This window comes from Dermacentor albipictus, chromosome 1, assembly GCF_038994185.2.
Source record: "Dermacentor albipictus isolate Rhodes 1998 colony chromosome 1, USDA_Dalb.pri_finalv2, whole genome shotgun sequence".
Classification (NCBI taxonomy): domain Eukaryota; kingdom Metazoa; phylum Arthropoda; class Arachnida; order Ixodida; family Ixodidae; genus Dermacentor; species Dermacentor albipictus.
Window position 1 is genome coordinate 318,690,338 of NC_091821.1, and position 18,066 is coordinate 318,708,403.

General features: G+C 42.0%; 2 protein-coding genes across 3 annotated transcripts in view; one reads left to right on the forward strand and one right to left on the reverse strand.

Moving 5' to 3' along the window:
* The window catches only part of alpha-Catr (alpha-catenin related), a 184,164-nt gene extending 176,337 nt beyond the window's left edge, over nt 1-7,827 (forward strand). Inside the window, exon 17 of one of the 2 annotated variants that reach the window (XR_010564968.2) lies at nt 7,694-7,827. Coding sequence is in view for 1 of the 2 variants with exons in the window: in XM_065434444.2 (XP_065290516.1) it covers nt 7,694-7,738 (45 nt within the window). In the remaining variant the exon portion in view is untranslated. The remainder of the gene's footprint in view (nt 1-7,693) is intronic. The other variant, XM_065434444.2, reaches the window with a different exon arrangement.
* LOC135903955 (UPAR/Ly6 domain-containing protein cold-like) lies at nt 445-16,676 on the reverse strand. The gene is made up of 4 exons (XM_065434468.1): nt 16,504-16,676; nt 16,082-16,201; nt 12,863-13,041; nt 445-7,954 (listed from the first exon to the last, which is right to left on the reverse strand). The coding sequence occupies exons 1-4, from the start codon at nt 16,544-16,546 to the stop codon at nt 7,865-7,867; spliced, it is 432 nt and encodes a 143-aa protein (XP_065290540.1). The 5' UTR covers nt 16,547-16,676; the 3' UTR covers nt 445-7,864.
* Nucleotides 16,677-18,066: the final 1,390 nt, after the last annotated feature.

Genomic DNA, 18,066 nt, shown 5'->3' on the forward strand with positions numbered 1-18,066 from the left:
ATAAAATCCTTGTACAAAAGCATTCCATGAGAGATGCTTTTTATGTCCAGATAGTACTCTAGGTAGCAGGTGGTATGACAAAAATCTTTTCAAAGACCCTTAAAGCAATTAATTTTTTTATTCTCCTTTTTTAGCATTTTCCTTTAAATGTGGTCTATGACACCAACCAGTACTTGTTTTCATACTTTTGCGACATAACAAAATATGTACTGCAGCAAAGCTGACAAAATCATTTTAATAATTTAACCACAGCTAACTGTGGATAAGAGTGTCTTAGAGCAGTTCTAAATTATACACCAGCCTATACTTAAAAGCATAAAGTTAACTATTCCCTCTGGTAGTGTAATGCAGAGCAATAGACGGTCACATTTATAAATAAGAAGTACTGCTGATTGAAAAGCACTGTGGCTTGTTCTTAGCAGTAAAAATAACTAAACAAGGTCATGTTCTCAAACAGGTGTCTTCATTTATTGTACATGAGATAAACAATATAAAGGCATCAAGTCACAATAATACGTCTCAACATCTCGCTTTGTTGTACAGATCATTGTGTGTACAAAGCAGCCCACTTTCATGGACATAAACATGTGATACACATTATGCAACCAGGCCTTTGCAGCTTGTGCCACTCTAAAATATCCAACATAAACCAAATTTTTCTAAGAACTTGAAAACATGTCACAAGAAAGTGAAGACACACTCAAAAAGTTACTGAAAAGCCACAAATATATATTTCTTGAGTAAAAGTATATATATATATGTATATGTATGACTGCGAAGATGCAAAAGAAGATACTTTATGTACAAAAAATGGACGGATATCAACCTGGTCACCAACAAGTCTGCTCATTTGTAAAACTGCTTTTTAATAAAACACAAAATTCAGTTAACTTTGCTTGCACTTATAAAATCAAAACCAATGATTGCAAGTTGTGAATGCCATGGTACTTGGTGGAATGCTATCAAGTTATGCCAAACAAAACATCATGGCACGAATGTTCCAACATAGTGAATATAGCCATGTGTTTATTCATAACATTACAAGCAACCTGTGTAAGGTATATGTTAATTTTAAAAATGAAAAAAAAAAGAGCTGAGCGTTTCTCATTTAAAGGCATAACAGATGTATGTCCTTTAAAGGCACAAAAACAATTGTAAGAATGCAGTGCAGTCGGCAGGCAGTTCTGAGCTCATCAGGATAAAAACATCACTAGTGCACAGTTGTATACTGAACAAAAGCCACCCTATGACAAAGAAACGCAACTTATCCTCCCTCTTTAATGACAGGTGAAGGAAAGCCAATAGGGAATATCTTGTACTCGGTGAAAGCTGTCAATACACTAGAGCACAAAAGTGGTTATACAGCTCTAATAAAATTCAAGACCAATATCTCACACTGTACAAGTATGTAGCTGGTAAGTAGTCGCACATAAAGGGGCAAGTTCTAAAGAATTCGAAACAGTTCCATTTTAGTCTGCATTTTCTGCTTATGGCAGACACTTTTGTAGTTATGTAAAAAATTCCAAGCTGTAAGGACACACAATCTGGAATCACAACTATGCTTCTCTACTGTCAGAACATATTAGCAGTATGAACTGAGCAGTAGGTTCCTCCATAGTAAGAGCAACAAAGTTTTCTTGCATTATACCTAGTTACACAAGTTAAGCCTAATAACTTTGAGAAAGAGTGCTGCACTTGTTGAAAGGGAAAGGGGAACAAGATGAGTGACAATAACAACACAGAGGAAAGTGGGTTAACCGAGGGGCCTGATTTTTATTAATCATATCATAAGAAGCTAACATAATAGCATCGCACACGTAATGCGAAGACATGGGATTGTTCCCCACCTGCGGCAAGGTTTTTCATCCACTTTCATTGCCATTAATTTATCATTTTCTTTAATTCAATTATTAAGTACAAGTTTTTTCCCCTATGTTATCCGTAGCGTCTTTGTTTATTGGCTTCTTATGATATGGTTAATAACAACAGAGGGAAGATGAAAAACACGTAAAGGACAAGTTTACATGATAAACTTACATTACGACAGACATCAAGGTAGAAAATACAGCTATCGAATACTTTGAAGAGACCCAGGATGACCAAGTACTTCTGAATATTGTGGCTTAGCTCACAAGAAGTGTTGTGAAAAGTGAAAGTTTCTGTAGATTATAAATGTCCCCCTGTAGAACCATAGCACTCTTCAGCAAGATGCAGTTAAAGAAACGGTACCTTACAAAAATCTAGTGAACACTACCATGCCCTAAGCAGTAGCTGAGCAGTTCTGTTTTTACTATTGCAAACTACCAGTGCTGGCAGAGTGACATGCAAAACAGGTGATTTTCCCAGGCGCCCAATTAGTGACCTTAATTCGTGAATTTAAAACAGAAAATATGAATATGGAAGTTTACTACAGATAAATATTGCAGTTAAATTTTTTCCATGCAAGCATAAGTTTTTGAAATTCTTGCACAACAGCTGATCAACAAGTCAGCAGAATATGTCCAATTGCATTACAGCAGAACTGTACAGTTCCTCAGTTTTCATAAATGTGAATTCTTGTAATGAGCATTATAGTCTGCTGTACAACCTTTCACTACCATGAATATGTGGAATGTTCCCTCAATGTTTTGTGCTGAATGGCAACAGCAGCAAATATGCAGTGCAAAGCTTCACCTCCAGCTTAAAGATGCAAGTCTCAAGCATGTGCATAAGTGGAAGGCAAGTATTTCCTGTGCGCTTCTGTCCACAGAGTTTCTGGTGCCTTATACAGGACAAAGAGCAGTTCAATGTGCAGTGCATGGCAAGAACAATGTAGAGACAGTGAAACAAAGGACTTGCCACTGAATGTTGCAAATAAGTTTCATTACTGGCACAAACATTTACACTTCTTGATACTTAACTTGCTCTTCTGAGCAGTGGCGTTTTCAAGTTTCCGAGATCTATTCGATTCGAGATTTACGAGATTCAAGTTTACGAGCACCGAAAGAAGGTTTGGCTCTCTCTCGTCGTCGTTCTCCCTCTCCTAGCCACAGCCCCACTGCTCCTTAGTTTACAGTACAATATATATAGTAAACCCTTGTTATAAAGAAATCACTTTATACAAAGTTTTCATGGTTCTGACTGCCATACATAAAATTTAGACCAGATTATTATAAGTGGAGTGGCACCAGACTCAGCCTAGTACAAGGCACGAAGTGGGAAATCTGAATGAAACCACTGGGTGCAGCACAGCCCTTTGCTTTCCTCCATACCAACCTTGAGAGGCAAAGGGAGCATTGAAGGCTGCTCCACCATGCAACAGCAGCTCGTCAGGACTATGACTTTATTGCAAGATAAACACCTACAGACAAGGCAGCTGTTCACACAAATAAGCACAATTTTGCCACTGCCATGTCATGTTTAACAAACATGACTATTTTCTTATAAGAGGAGAATACTCCTTTGAAATAAAGCACGACCAATCAAACTTCTTGGTTACTTCATTACAGCCAATAATTCATTATATCCACATTTGTTACACATAGGTTTGACAGTATACATACGTACCTGCAAGTTCATGTATGTCCCATCTTCTTGACCTCAGATATCTTGATTTGCACATTACATGTTCCCAAGAACAAATCGAATCATTCAGAAGTGTGCACTGCAAGGCTGCCATACTATAATGACAAGGGTATTACGGTCAACTTCTGTTATCAAACAGGTCAAATTAAACAAGAGGCAGAAAAACATGAAAACGCAGCACCGATACATTTGGCAGTTTTTGCCCGACTCTAACACGCTCTCGAATCTAACGTGCGCCTACTTTCTATGTGCCCAAAGTAAAAGAACTAACAGAAATTACATCAAATCTCCCAAAGAAAAGTAGAAATTTAATGTGCACCCAATTTTTTAGCGAAACAAAATGGGGAAGGGTCTAATATGTTACTCAAGTATTATTGCGCAACAAAAGAGACACGGATGTGTCTCTCTTGAAGAAGACACATCAAGCACAGGGTGTGCCTTCTCTTACGTCCATGTCTTTTTTGTTGCACAATAATACTTGAGTAATGGATTACCAACTTGCCCGGAATGCTGCTCTCATTAAGTCTAATATATTGCACAATGGTGGCCGGTTTCCTAAAGTCGGCTTCACCGCATGTTTTTAAATTCTGCTACACAGCAGTAAACATATGTTATGCGGTAAATAAAGCATACGAATGCCGTGAAGGAGGTTTCAGTTTCATACACGATTGTACCTTGCTGGCAATTTTCGGCCCAATTTTCTTGAAAAAAGATATTAAAAAGCCGCACATTAGAATTGGGTAAATACCGTATAGTAGAACCTCGTTAATACAATCCTGTTTCACACGATTTCCCAGTGCCAACATTCACCATTGAGGACACAGAAATCATATTACAGTTTCGCTACTTTCTTGCTGGTTGGTACGTTCCCAGAAACACGATCTTTTGGCACTAACGTTCAGTACATCTACAAACCGCAGTCGTACAATACATTTTCCGGCCGCTAGATCCCATGCAAACAACAAAAGGAGCGAGGCGCGCCCAATCAAGAACAGTAGCCACACCCCACAGTAGCTTTCCCACAATACTCGGCAGTATGTGCAATGTGAAAATGCCGTTGTGCACTTTGTTTCCTATCCTGGTACTGACAAATACTCTCACTGGTCATCGCATGCCATGCATTTTCTGCTATTGCCATGGTCTGCTGCCTCTGGTGCCTGCCCTTTCTCTTCCTCTACTTTTGTCCCCCCCCCCCCCCCCCCCTGCGCAGTGCGGTTGAGGTGTCCTCAACTGAGAGACAGATACTGCACTGCACTTTACCACAATTTTCCCTCCCCAACAAGAACCTCTCTTTATTGCCACCAATCCTATTGGAATAAGCATCTTCACTTGTGGCAGCACGCGCGGCATAGTGCCATTGAAAGCATACTGAACGCTTTTAAAAGACGGTAACCGTAACCCAAATGCACTGCTGCCGGCAGCGCGAAGTGAGGATCATGTTTCACTATGGTGGCATTAGATTCTGGCAAAGACCACCAGCTCAATTTTGTTTTCGAAATGCTACACAATAAAAATTTGGAGGATGCTTAAGCTTTGCCTTTAAGAGTCGAACGTGATAGCATTCAAAGATCGTTGACTGCTTTTCACACTTCCCGGCAACCGCAGGTTATGTAGCCATAATGTTTACTGGGAAATGCTCGTGGCGAATGCTATGCACGAAGGTGAACTTTCTGGTAGAAACGCAGCCTCTTGAGTGGGCGGATCTCCTGTTACTGTTTCGCACATTTAATATTTCAGTCTGAGAATATATAACATTAAAAGTATACACTGTCGGTGTTTCTTTTTCCCGTTACATTTGTTCATGGCTGTCATTCTCAAAATTCCGAGGAATAACTTTGTAAGGAATGAAGGACAAGGTATGAGGAACTGTGATGGTAGAAGAGTGGTTGGGTATGCGTGGTTCGGAATGACATTTCACGAAAAGACTGCTGACGCTGGACACGGGACGCCCAATTTTCTTCGACGTGGGGCCCTTAACGCTGTCGTGTTAAAAGACAACAACGGACCGTTCGGGCTTCGCCAGCTTAACAGGTGTTGATATCTCGTGCCCATGTCAGCATTTCCTATCGCGCACCATATGAGCACATCAAAACTGACACCAAAACTTAATGCCTGAAGAAGCTGCTGACCCATTTTGACTTCGACGAGTGCAAACATAAGCTTGCTGTAGCCACAAAAATTTGGAGGATGCTTAAGCTTCGCCTTTAAGAGTGGAACGCGGTAGCATTCAAAGACCCCTGACTGCTTGTCATGCTTCCCCAGCAAATGCAGCTTTCTTGTGGACACGCGGAGGTGAGCGCTATGGTGTTGTTGCAAGGAACTGAGTGGGCCATGCCGCTTTATGAATAGTAGAAACACGGGAAAAGAAATTTGTGTTTGAGTTAATGCGTAACAGAATTATGTTTTCTGGTATATTCAAATTAAACTCCTACACTATCATGTCTGTAGGTTGTGTTTAGGACGTACTATACGATTTTACGCATTTTACTTTGAGGAATTCAGTTAGTTCAGTAACGACTCTGCACCATGCGGAGGGCCTGCGTAGTTGTGGTTCAGAATGATTTTTCACGAAATGACGTCCGACACCGACAGTGGATTTGAGTGCCATGGGGCCCTCAACGTCATCACATTAAAGACGAGAATGCATGTCTCGGGTCGCTCGGGCCCCACCAGCTCAGCGCACATCAGCCTCTCGTGCTGCAATGACATGCGCAATGCTTCGCATTACGTAGATGTCAACTACAGTTGAGTCTGACAAATTTTTTAATGACCTTGCATTGTGCGTTCTCCCGGTTGGTGTGTTTTTCTCGTGATTTTTTTTCTAAAATGTATGAACGAGGTTCTGCTGTAATCAGATAGTGCGAGCTACAGTTATTGCTTAAGTATATCCTAGGGCAGGCCGAGAACAGACATTTACAATGGGAGATTTTTAGTGTTGTGTTCTCAACGCATTCACTGTCCCCTAAACTCTGCTGAGACATACTGCCGCTAAAGGGGCCACTGTTGGCATCACCATAGGGGTCAAGCTGCGTATGTGCTGGCTGGCCAAATTCTAATTATCCTACAAAGGCCAATTTTAGGATCTGAACAACAAAAGTTTGGGCCCATAGAAATGCATGAGGACCAGTTGGAACCTTTAGTCATGATCGAATTAATCAACCGAACTTGGCTTAACCAAGAAATCGAATTGGCCAGAGTTCAATTAATGGAAGTCCACTGTATAACTGTAAATTAGTGTAAGCTTTTTTATTGCTTCGACACATCCAATGGCATTGTCAACGCTTGAAATTCAAATTTATTTACCAGCCAATATGCTGGAAAGTCTGCTGGGCTAAAAACCGTGAAAATGGCGGTGTTGCATACCAAGCAGCAGACACCAACCGCTTGGGCTTCAATAAAATATCAGACCACATTCTAAGCAATCTGAGCACACATCTGTTTCATCACTTGTATGCATGGCACACTCAGCCTGGCACAGACACTGCTGATTGAACTTGCCTCAACACTGGAACACACACTTGCATTGCTGACCACAAAGGTCAAGAGAACAGAACTGTGAACAATATTTTTCAGGTGAAGCCAGACTTGAAAGCCATATTTCAATCAAATGTCTATAGCACCACCCACATTTGACATGCATACCCTCAAAACCCAAATGAGCAGTCTGTACAGTAGTAGTAGAACAACACACCAACTTCTAAATACATGCTGTGCAGCAAGACTGCACACTCTTTCAAAAATCTCATGTTCTAAAAAATTTCAAGCCCAGTCATATGTTTAGCTGAAACAGGACAGTCATGTGCCTAGTTTAGCAACAGTAGTTGGTGCCATGAAAGAGTGAGCATCCTACTAAAAGCTGCCTTCACTACTCACTAGCTTAATATTACAGTGCTGCTGTCAGCATAGGAACCTTCACTGCAGGTACCTATAGTGAGCTTCGCAGCATGCTTTCTAAAATAGATTAACCTTAAAAGAATACTGAAAACCAGACTCTCTGATAGGCAACAGACTATTAACAACTGTAACTACTATTAACCAAAATAACTGAACTCCTGCCTGTCGCCCTAGCATGAATCTTGATGCAGAATTTTCACTGCACAGCAATTTGTATTAAATTATTTCTATACAGCTGAAGAGCATCGTGGAAACCACTCCTGAGAATCAGTATTGCTAAATATGATGAACCGTGCAAAGTGGAGGAAGGTGGATACCCTCACAAAACGCCCTCACATACCAAAAGCTGGAGTGCAACGATCTGTGAGGGACAATGACAACCGTGAGGAAGGCAGAAGACACCACATCATGATGCCTTGGCGTAGGAGGCCAGGAGAGCAATAGCAGCGGCAACTATGCAGGTCCATGCTGATGGCCTTGAGAGACCTGCACCGAGCTGCGACCAAGAAAAAAAAAACCAGCAAAATGTGACTCTGTGGTGCTCATGTTGTGAATACCAGACTGTAGTACAGACTCTACGTGCCGTTACTCATCTGATTCTACATGCAGAACATCCCGGTGTATTGTGCTTCCACTACACATCATGCAGGGCATGACACTGGCTTTCATTGTCATAATAAAGACTGTATTTATAATTCTACAAAACCATGAGTTTCAATGTGAACATGGCCCACGAATACAGTATAGGCCCACGAATACAGTATACAGCAGTGCTGCCGAGCTTCTGCAAGCAGACAATTTCTGACGGACACAATGGCTATCAGTGCACTGCAAAACTATGTTTAACATGGCTATGTGACACGAAGTTTTAACTAGCTCTCACAAAGGAATGTGCAAACTAATTCAGGTCAGAGAAACAACACTGATAAAATGCTGGGTGCGCTCAAAGTCCCTGTAGGCTGTTATCACTTCCAGCTACTTCAGTACAGTATCTTTAGACCTAGTTGATTCATGATTATCACAAGAAATTACTGCACAAATGGAAAAATGGGACACTACACAAGAAGACACTTGGAAACCGCATGACAGTATGTGCGTTCCTTTCTTCCATTCATGCAGTAATTTCTTACAATAAGCAATCACTTTTGTGAATAGCCCAGGGACTCTTGTGAAAGGTTCATCACATGCAATGTGAATATTTAACTTATTTCACCACTGTAGGCACCGTACAGCTGTGAATAATGCTGGACAGAACAGAAAACAGTGCCACCAATGATGTAAACCTCATTCTTGGCCCGTGAAGTAGACGACATCCTGTAGGAAAATTGCGCCACACAAGGCAATATCGATGTATCTTACCATTGTTTTAGACAGCTCACATTTTGTAACTCTTCTGAGCCTTAGAAATTGCAAATTTTGTTCTCCGAACAATTTATTAAGTTCAAGAAATGCATTGAATAGAGTCCATGGAAAATTCAGAGTTCAATTCAATCTAAGTTTAATGAAATAGTACATGTATATCTAACTGGCGATTTTCAACACCGTCTCTCAGCGCCTCCACAAACAACACGCGACTGTCTTATTGCTTTTTTAGCAAATCGCATTGTGGTCCCTTTGTGATTGCCTGTTTCTGGCTCTCATCACATTTCTTCAGCTGTGTCATCAATGCCCATCTTGAATTCCTTCCCTTTTTGGTGTGTGTCTTTTGTGTGTGCTGCTACAATGGATACATTCCAACTTGCTTGATTTTCCATTCTCCTACACTTCCTCTGTGCTTTGACATAACAAGCCCAAAAACATTTCTGGTGGAGTGGGATGTACAAGTGGCTACACCATCATGGGAAGGGTTAATGCCGCAGTCTCTCTGCTGTCCATCATGGCCTCGTCGACCTAAATGCCAAAAGCATGGGATAATTTTGACAGGCAAAGGCACATATTAATGGATTTTCATGGTCTTCTTCAAAAAGGTGAAGCTGTTCACAGTGTCTTTGCGTCAGAATCTTCGCTGTCTGCCGAGCTTCTGCAAGCAGCAAAGCAGGCCTACTGATGATCATATACTAATTTTGATTTCGTTATGCATTTTGTGCTACCTTCTCTGGTCTAGGTGAGTTATGCGAAGTAGCACAATAGGTGACAAAAAAAGGCAGCACTATTGCAATGAATGAATAAAGCCTTTATTTTAAGGAAGGGGATGGTTCTATTGCAATAAGAACATTATTTTGGTAGATGCGAGTTGCTAAATTTTGTTGCCTTCAATGTAGTTAATTCCCTTTGCCTTACACTTCTTGGGCATAATGACCAACTCCTCTGCATTCTTCTTGATCTCATGAAATGTGCTGAAATGGTGTTCTATCAAGCAGACTACAACTTATGGTAGAGTAACTGGTGCACAAAAGTAATTTGTTTACTGACAGAAAATTGTGCACAGAACACAAAAAGTGAGCTGGTGCATTGTCATGGTGCAACATCCAACTCTGGTTTATCCATGGCTGAGACCTCTTCTGGCATATGGCTTCCCTCAGACCCTTCAAAATGCTAAATATAGAAGTCCTTGGCCAAGTGGAATCTATTGTGAATCAAAGAAAGCCACCAACGTTATCTCCATGCTGGATCGGCTCGTCCAAGCTTTCTTCAGTTGGGGCGATCCTTGTCGCAACCACAATGACGATTGAGTCTTGGTTTCGATGTCATAGCTGTGGACCCAGGTTCTGTTTTCTATGCCAATTGTTTTCAATAAGTTTACATCAGCACTGACATGATAGTCATTCTTGACTGATGTTAACACAGTTCACTTTCTGGTTCTCAGCAAACACATAGGGCCCGAATTTATCAGTGACGCGATGCATGTTCAGTTATCGCGTCAGAATTTCCTCAGAACAATCTAAGCCGATGCCTACATATTCAGGAATCTCTGTGAGAGACAAACGGCGATTAAGGAGAACCAACTCGTGAACTGCATTAATGCAAATGTTATTGAAGTGGAATGTCAACCACTTTGGCAATCTTCATCAGCCTTTGCATTTTGAAATGACTATACCATTCATTGCTAATACATTTGTCCCCAAAGGCTTGTTGACACATATTCTATTCTCCAGATGCAGTTTTCCCCCCCAAGTTTGAAGTGACTTGGCATCACAGAAGGGTTTGCAAGCCCTTCATAAGCAGAAAAGGGCGACGCATAAAACAAAGTTAGGTTTAATAAACTCCACAACATATGAGCACAAAGATACGTGTGCAAAATGCAACAAAGTACTTCTTGAGAAACTTGGATACTGACGACACATGCTTACAGGCATGTGCTTGGCAGTGTGTGCAGTGTGCGCGTGTACAGTGTGCACACTACACATGTGCACACTTCCTACAGTGCTTTCCACAGCAGCCTTTCCACTGAGAAATTCCAATGTTTCATTATGAAGCCTTGATCGCCACGCTTTCTTTGGAATGTGCATAACGTTATATGAAGGGTCCTTTGCCAACACTGTAGCCATTGGATTGTACATGCCCATGATAACTGCCATGTGTTGGTGATTGTAGAATAATCGCTTTGGTCAGCAGCTGGTGTGATGGTGGCAATCCCGATAAGCTTGAGGCACAACTTCACACACAGAAATATTGTTCCTGTAATTTTTTCAATTTTTATGCCTCAAAACGTTGCAAACCAGTCACTGCACTTGTTTACGTCTGTGGCTGTTGCTTGCATACTGGAAATAAATTATCAGGTTTTATGTGCAAACACCATAATCTTATTATGAGGCACACTGTAACGAGGTACTCCACACTAATTTTGATCATGTGGATTTCTTTAACATGCACCTAAATCTAAGCACACAAGTGCTTTTGCATTTTGCCTCCAATGGAATGCGGCTGCTATGGTTGAGGTCGAACCTGCGACCTGGAGCTCAGCAGCGCAATACCACAGCCACTGTGCTACCGCTGTGGGCGCTTACTGGCAGTGATAGAGGCATGCGGGAAGAAACTTTGTGCTACCAAAGGCTCTAGATGGCCAGTGCTACCAGCCACAGTACACTATGTTCCCTTGTTCGGGCACTGCCTGATCATACCAGTCTTTTTTTATTGCAGCTTGTAGTTATCTTCTTGTTTTCATGGCTGTTTTGATGTGTTGTGTGTTGTTCTTGTTGCAACCTTAAAATGTGCTATGAAATACATTGGCATTCCAGTAAACAGTTTCCCAGAAGCATGCCTCTAACAGCTCAGGACAATCTCAACTGGAGCACAATGCATCCCTTAGGCGATTTTGCAGACGGAAATCCCGAAAGTGGTGCCAGGCTTATGATTTCTTCTGAACAGACATGAATTCACTGCTCCTTTGCTTAAATTTCATGATTACAACAATTGCTCTAAAGTGTATAATTAATAAGTAAGTTAGCACATTTTAGGTAATTATTTAGGTTATCATCAATATTTTTCTCGCTACTAATGTCCACCTAGCCATGAAATGTATCTGCATATATGGCTGGGGCCTAGATATGAGTTTTTGTAAAAGAAAGTGTACCACATAAAAAGGAACACCTTACATATGATTACATATTATAGCACAGCATACTTCATTAACCCTTTCCACACCAAGGACATATCTCTCTTGTTCAGGTATTTTGTCCAAAATATGTGAGTGACGAGTTTCACTCGTCCAGGGTTTTCCTTTCGTCTATAGAGCGCCACAGATGAGTGGCAGCTGTTTCGTCATATTGGTTTGAATCCTCCGCTATTAAATAGAATACAAGTTCATTTTTAGAAGTTAGTTATGCAAATGGCACCAGCTTCCTCGAAAACAGATTTTTTGAGCTTGCAGCTGGCGGCAACGAAGCAGCAGTCCGACTCTCCTGGGTGTTGAATATGGTGGCACAGAATGAGCAGGTTGCAGCGACAACGGCTGCCTTCTTCAATGTTGAAATGTGTTTTTGGACATTTATTCACCTCACATAAACAATTAGACAAGAAGTCTTAGTGCACCATGTTTGGAGCTTCAACTTCGTACAACTAACAACAACGATGAAAACTTAAAGCCCCTAGCGACCTCTCTCACGGCGGACGTGGCTCCACAAAACCCTTTGCCGCCACACCTCTGCAGTTTGTTTTCTATGCCGCACCAGCTATAACATATCTCATGAAGAATATAAGCAACAAAAGCATATTTGAATTCTTTTCCACTAAATATTGCACTGTTTCTGTAGCCTTGCCTATCTGCAACTCAACATAACATAAAAAATTAATTCACAGTAAAAGACAATAGAAAATAATAAAAGAACTGCTCATATTTCGATAATGAAAGCTGCTCAGAATGGATGATTCATAAAAGAATTCGTCAAATTTTCGCGATTTTCCGAAAAAGAGCTGGCATGGAAAGGGTTAACAGGTTCTACAGTACAAAATAAAGCAGCCATACCGTTACATAATAGTTGCAGCGGTCACCAGTACAGCATTCTACACATTCCCAGTCATTGTACCAGATGCGATCACAGCGCTCTCGATACACCACAGTCTGGTTGATACAGTGTTCCTCAGTGGAACAGTGCTTGCTGATGTAGTACTGCTTCTCACCAGATGGAGCCCAGTAAGGTGTACCTGCAATTTTTCAATTTGACAGGAGTCACACAGGGACTCATCAATCCCCTTACTGACAGTATTTTCTGCAGAACTGGAGGAATAAATGTCTTTATAGAATTGTGAAATCTTCACTGATACATAACTCCCACAGAGAAAGTTCTACCTAGCTTAAAGTTGCAATTTTGGCAGTAGATCATTTCACTTCAAAGGCTTCCTTGTATGGTTCTGTGTTCATCACAGACACACACACACACACACACAAGAAAAAAAAAGTTGGCATGTGCAAACAAAATTTATTCAACCTCGAAATTCAAGAGAAAAGCAGACAAAAAGAAAAGCGTCTCATTTTACATCTCATTTACATTCACATAGTAGTGCCTCATGCTGCTACCAATGACAGCAGCACTTGCATGAATTTGTTGCAGAAGCTTACATCTTAAGGTGTCCTTGTTGCCACAGTCAGTGTCTGCACCTTTTGACAGTGTTGTTTGGGGGTGCATACCTACACTACTGATGGCACAAGAGGTTCAGGCGAGAGTCGAGAACTCTAACAAACACACAAAAATAAAGAACTTCAGCTTTGAATTTTACATTTCTGGTCTCAAGTGATGGCTATCTGCTCCGGAGCAAGCAATGCACTCATCACCAGCTTCGCCTTCCCCTATCCTGTGTGTTTTCATAGCCTCATGTCTCTCGCATCTATAATAATTGGACAAGCATTGTGAAATTCTATCAAAATAGGCTGAGGTGTCAAGGGTGTGGTGTGTCGGCCACCATACTCCTTGACAGTAATTGTGTGTTTCACTCAAGTAAAATTTGTTGGCAGCAAGGCCTGGTGAAATACACTGAGGAAATTTCATTACTGATGTGGCGGAGGTGTCATTTGGTGACGAGGAATGTGGTGAGAAATGATACAACAGCCCTGAAACCATTACAGCATGATGATCGCTGGAGCAAGTGCAGCTTCAAGTGCAGCTGTCAGCGCAGCTTAAAGTGCACCAGGGACAAAGAAGAGAGGAAGGCAGCGAAAACATTGCAGGAGAAATAGTTAATTGACAATGCACAGTTTTAGCAGAGCATTGCTTATGCTCCCCTCCACTCACATTTTATGTGCACCAGTGGATGCATGAGCTGTACTGGTTTCTCTTATTCAACAAGCGCGTCTCAAAGAGATGTGAGCTGCACATTCTTAGCTTATCCGTGAAGCGACAAAGAAACCAAGCAGACACACCCTCGAGCTCCACTCAATTGGGTCCCTAGTGGAACGTGGGCAGCATTCTACATTCTGCTGCCGATATGAGCGTTGTGCCCATGTGCATTAGCGTTCCCACTAGCATTCTACTGAGTAGCTATGTGCAGATCGTTAAAATGTGTCGGTTTGAGTGGAGTGGACCTCGAATGCTCCACTATAGCTGTCTATTAATTGCATTCATATACGGCACAGTTGAAAACTTTTGTTTCGAGGTAGTTTCTGAGATATTGCTACCTTAATGCCAAACACAAACACATTATACACAATTTTTAAAAGGTGCTGCCATGGGCTCATTAATCCACCTTTTAAATTTAGAGATGTAAAAGCTTAGTACTAATTAGAGGCTGATATATTTAGATTGTATTCTTTTTGTCCTTCGTCAGGGGCTTGTTTGCTTTCGTGTCAGTTTTATGACCAGGATCAGGCTTTGCGAAACTAGTGGCAACAAACATGTGACTAAGTTGATAATACAGTAAGCCATCGTTATAATGAAATTGGTTTATCTAAAGTATCACTTTATTTGAAGTGCTTCATGGTACTGACTACAGTGCATGCATTTTAGTCAGGATTACTTGAAATGCAGAGGGTGAAGCTCCATTTAGCACAAAGTTCACAGTCCTCACGGAACCACACAATGAAGCATACATGGTGACAGTTTACAGTTCCTCATATTAACCTGGAGAGGCAAAGGGCACTGCAAAGATAACTGATCCACAACGTGGTGGCGTGATAATAGCCGTACCACCTGATAATAACTGACAGGCAAGGCAGTAGTGCACACGTGTAAGAAGAATTTCTCTACTGTCATATCTCCACTATCAAGCACGGACGCGTTCAAGTATAGTGTTGGGAGTTTCAGCACTGTTGGTGTGCAAGTCCCACCCTACCATGACTCTGTCCTGCTAACTTTGTAAGTTTACTGTAGATGAGTGAGGACAACGCTGGACTACCAAATGAACAAAATGAACATTTACCTTATATACAGTGCCTAAATGAAGTGGTGCAGACACGATGGCTCAATACCCCACAGTGTATACAAAAGAAAAAAAATGACAAGACAGTGGGATTCAGGTAAGTGTTCATCTAATGAGAACATACAGGTAAACTAGCACCTACATATGTACAGTCTGTCTCACCTACCCACTCCACTTGCCAAGCAAACTAAGTTGATATCACGACAACAGCAATCCAATCATGCAGCATGTAAACAGTAGATGACAAACTTATGCCCCCTCTTTTAAAAGCCGAAAACCTTCTATACGTCCACAGTGGTTTTTTTGCCTGCTTCTCGAAATGAATTAAAGCTCTGCTACTTTCACGTTGCATTGAGACAAAGAACTGGCTAAGCCTCATCACTACATTCAGTGAAGATCAATTTGTAGAGATGGGTGGTCCATCACTTTTGGTGTTAGTTTCCTATGGCTATGAGCACCAGTGTCTGGCTTAAAACACTCAGCTGATGTTACCATTGTCCATTCACAAAGGACTGACTTGTGTCAGTTACATGTTCACGCCAGAGCTCGTTAGCATCCTATATCAGATGCATTTCACACAGTGACAACGTCAAATTTAATATGTGACTGAAGACACTCTGCTAAACAAAATCCAATAACGGGCTTCGTATTTTTCAAGCCTAAAACTGTGGAGATTGCGTATACATGACGCGCCCAAAGGCGATTTTGACGGCGGTACTTATGCCGGGATGGTAAACCACATTCTGAACAACATTCGATATAACTAGGTGGAAAATCTAGCAACAGAAGCGCGAACTGCTACTGGCAGTGTATAATTTCTTTTTATACTCACTTCCCCAGCGAACTTCGGTAAGGCAGCGCGTTTCAGAAGGATCGCACGTTTTGATGGTCTCGGTGCACTTTTCGTTATTTTTGTCTTGACTCGTACACACGTAGCATTCCAAAGCAAAGCCTGCAATAAGACAAGCAAGGATCGTGTCATCAATCGGAGTTTCAGAGCCACGAAAGTCATGAGTGACACTGGCGACCGCTATTTACACGGTACAAGTTAGAATAACGCTGTTCATCGTGCGCATGCATAAATAACTTTCGAACTAGAAATGCAGAAAACACCGATCGTTGAGAGCGGAAGTTTGACAACTTCGGAGGTACGTTCAGGGGAGTGTAGACAGCCGCACCCCGACTTTTGACCAAGCTTTAACGGAAGTCATGGCTCAACAAATTAAGCACCGCAGCGATAGCAACTTTACTTACAAGTCGGTACGCCTGCTAGAAAAAGGAACAACCAAGGAATCATCTTGCAAACAGGTTAAAACACAGCCACAGCTTCTACAGTTCGTACGACGCGCAACAGCAGCAACGCTTGCGGTTGCCGAGTAGGTGTCGTACGGGAGAGCATAGTCAACCGTAAGTCGTCAGGCATGTGGTGACGTAGATGAACAGCAGCCATGTTTACGTTTCAATTTTAAGATCGGCGCCGGTGGCAACGGTGACTAAACAATTGTTATTCGTTGTTTGTTTTCGTTTCACTGCAAACAAAGGTGTTTACAATTTGATAAGGAGGCTTTAGAGTTGTTTGTAAACGAGATCTCGTCGTTTCATACATCATTTTTTACGCCAAACAGTGCCAAATATCTTATCCACCGTCGCATTGTGTTGGATCGTTATCGTTAAGTGATGCATTTAAGCGTTCCCTGTAAAGCGTGTAATTTATTATAGGGTTTTAAAAATGTACATCGCTACCAATCGCATCACACCATTCCGCAGAGTTTTCAGTAGCCCATGATCAAGGAACGTGAGGTGACCATCTGACGCCAGTGCAATTCTATGGTGAACAAATTCTGTTCGTAATAGTTGGAATGTTACTTAATTTGTTTCCATAAATATGAAAGTAACAGAAATAGAAGGCACAAGGAGGATTTATCACTACACTCAAGCACTTCCGGCACACAGTAAGCGTCGTGTGTAGTAGTGTGCTTGTGTTACAACGTGCTCCATGTTGACGCGAGCTGCGCGGTCTGTGTTGGTCTCGATTTGCCTTTTTGCGAGCACCATGGTTCGCCCTTGTGTTGCGGGTTGCAAACGTAGAAATCGGCGACATGTCAAGCTGCGACATCGTATCCCTCTGCAAGGCAAACACGCTAGCGGAGTGGCTGCAGCGCTGCATGGTTGTCAGTATCCGATCGGCACCAGCATCTACGCGTTTGCGGCCGTCATTTCACGCCGAAGGATTACTGTGTACCGCAATGGTGCTTTGTCTGTCCGGTATTCGGGTAAACGCAAGCGCAAGAGAACTGGGCCTGGGCGTTTTACGGGATGAGCGGAGTCTGCGCGGTGCAGCCACACATGGTGGCACAGCTAGCTTGAGTTCAACCAAACACAGAAATAATATAGCAGTGTCCAAGTGTAGCCTACTTTGCTGCTGGTGTAAATTCTTGGCAAAAGCGTGATCGTGAAAAAGTTGTTTTTCTAGATGTTTAAAATGTTTTACACTTGGTTACAGCAATAGTAGCTATTTGTTTGACTGGTTAGCTTTGCTCCACCATAGGATGCTCGCGACAGAACGCTGCTTCGATAGCTCTCGCTTGGGATCGACTGCCAGGTGGCTGGCAAAGGGAGAGGTTCGAGAGGCTTCACACGCTGGCTTGAAGACAAACGGAAGTAGACGTCACAACGTCCCAGCCTGACGCAGAGCCAGTGAAGGCGGAGCTCAGCCCCAATCACTCGGCGAACGAGACGAGGAGAAAAAGCATGGCTATGGAATAGGGTAACTTCTGTAAACGTCCGTAGCTCTCTTAATATGAGACGTCTCACACA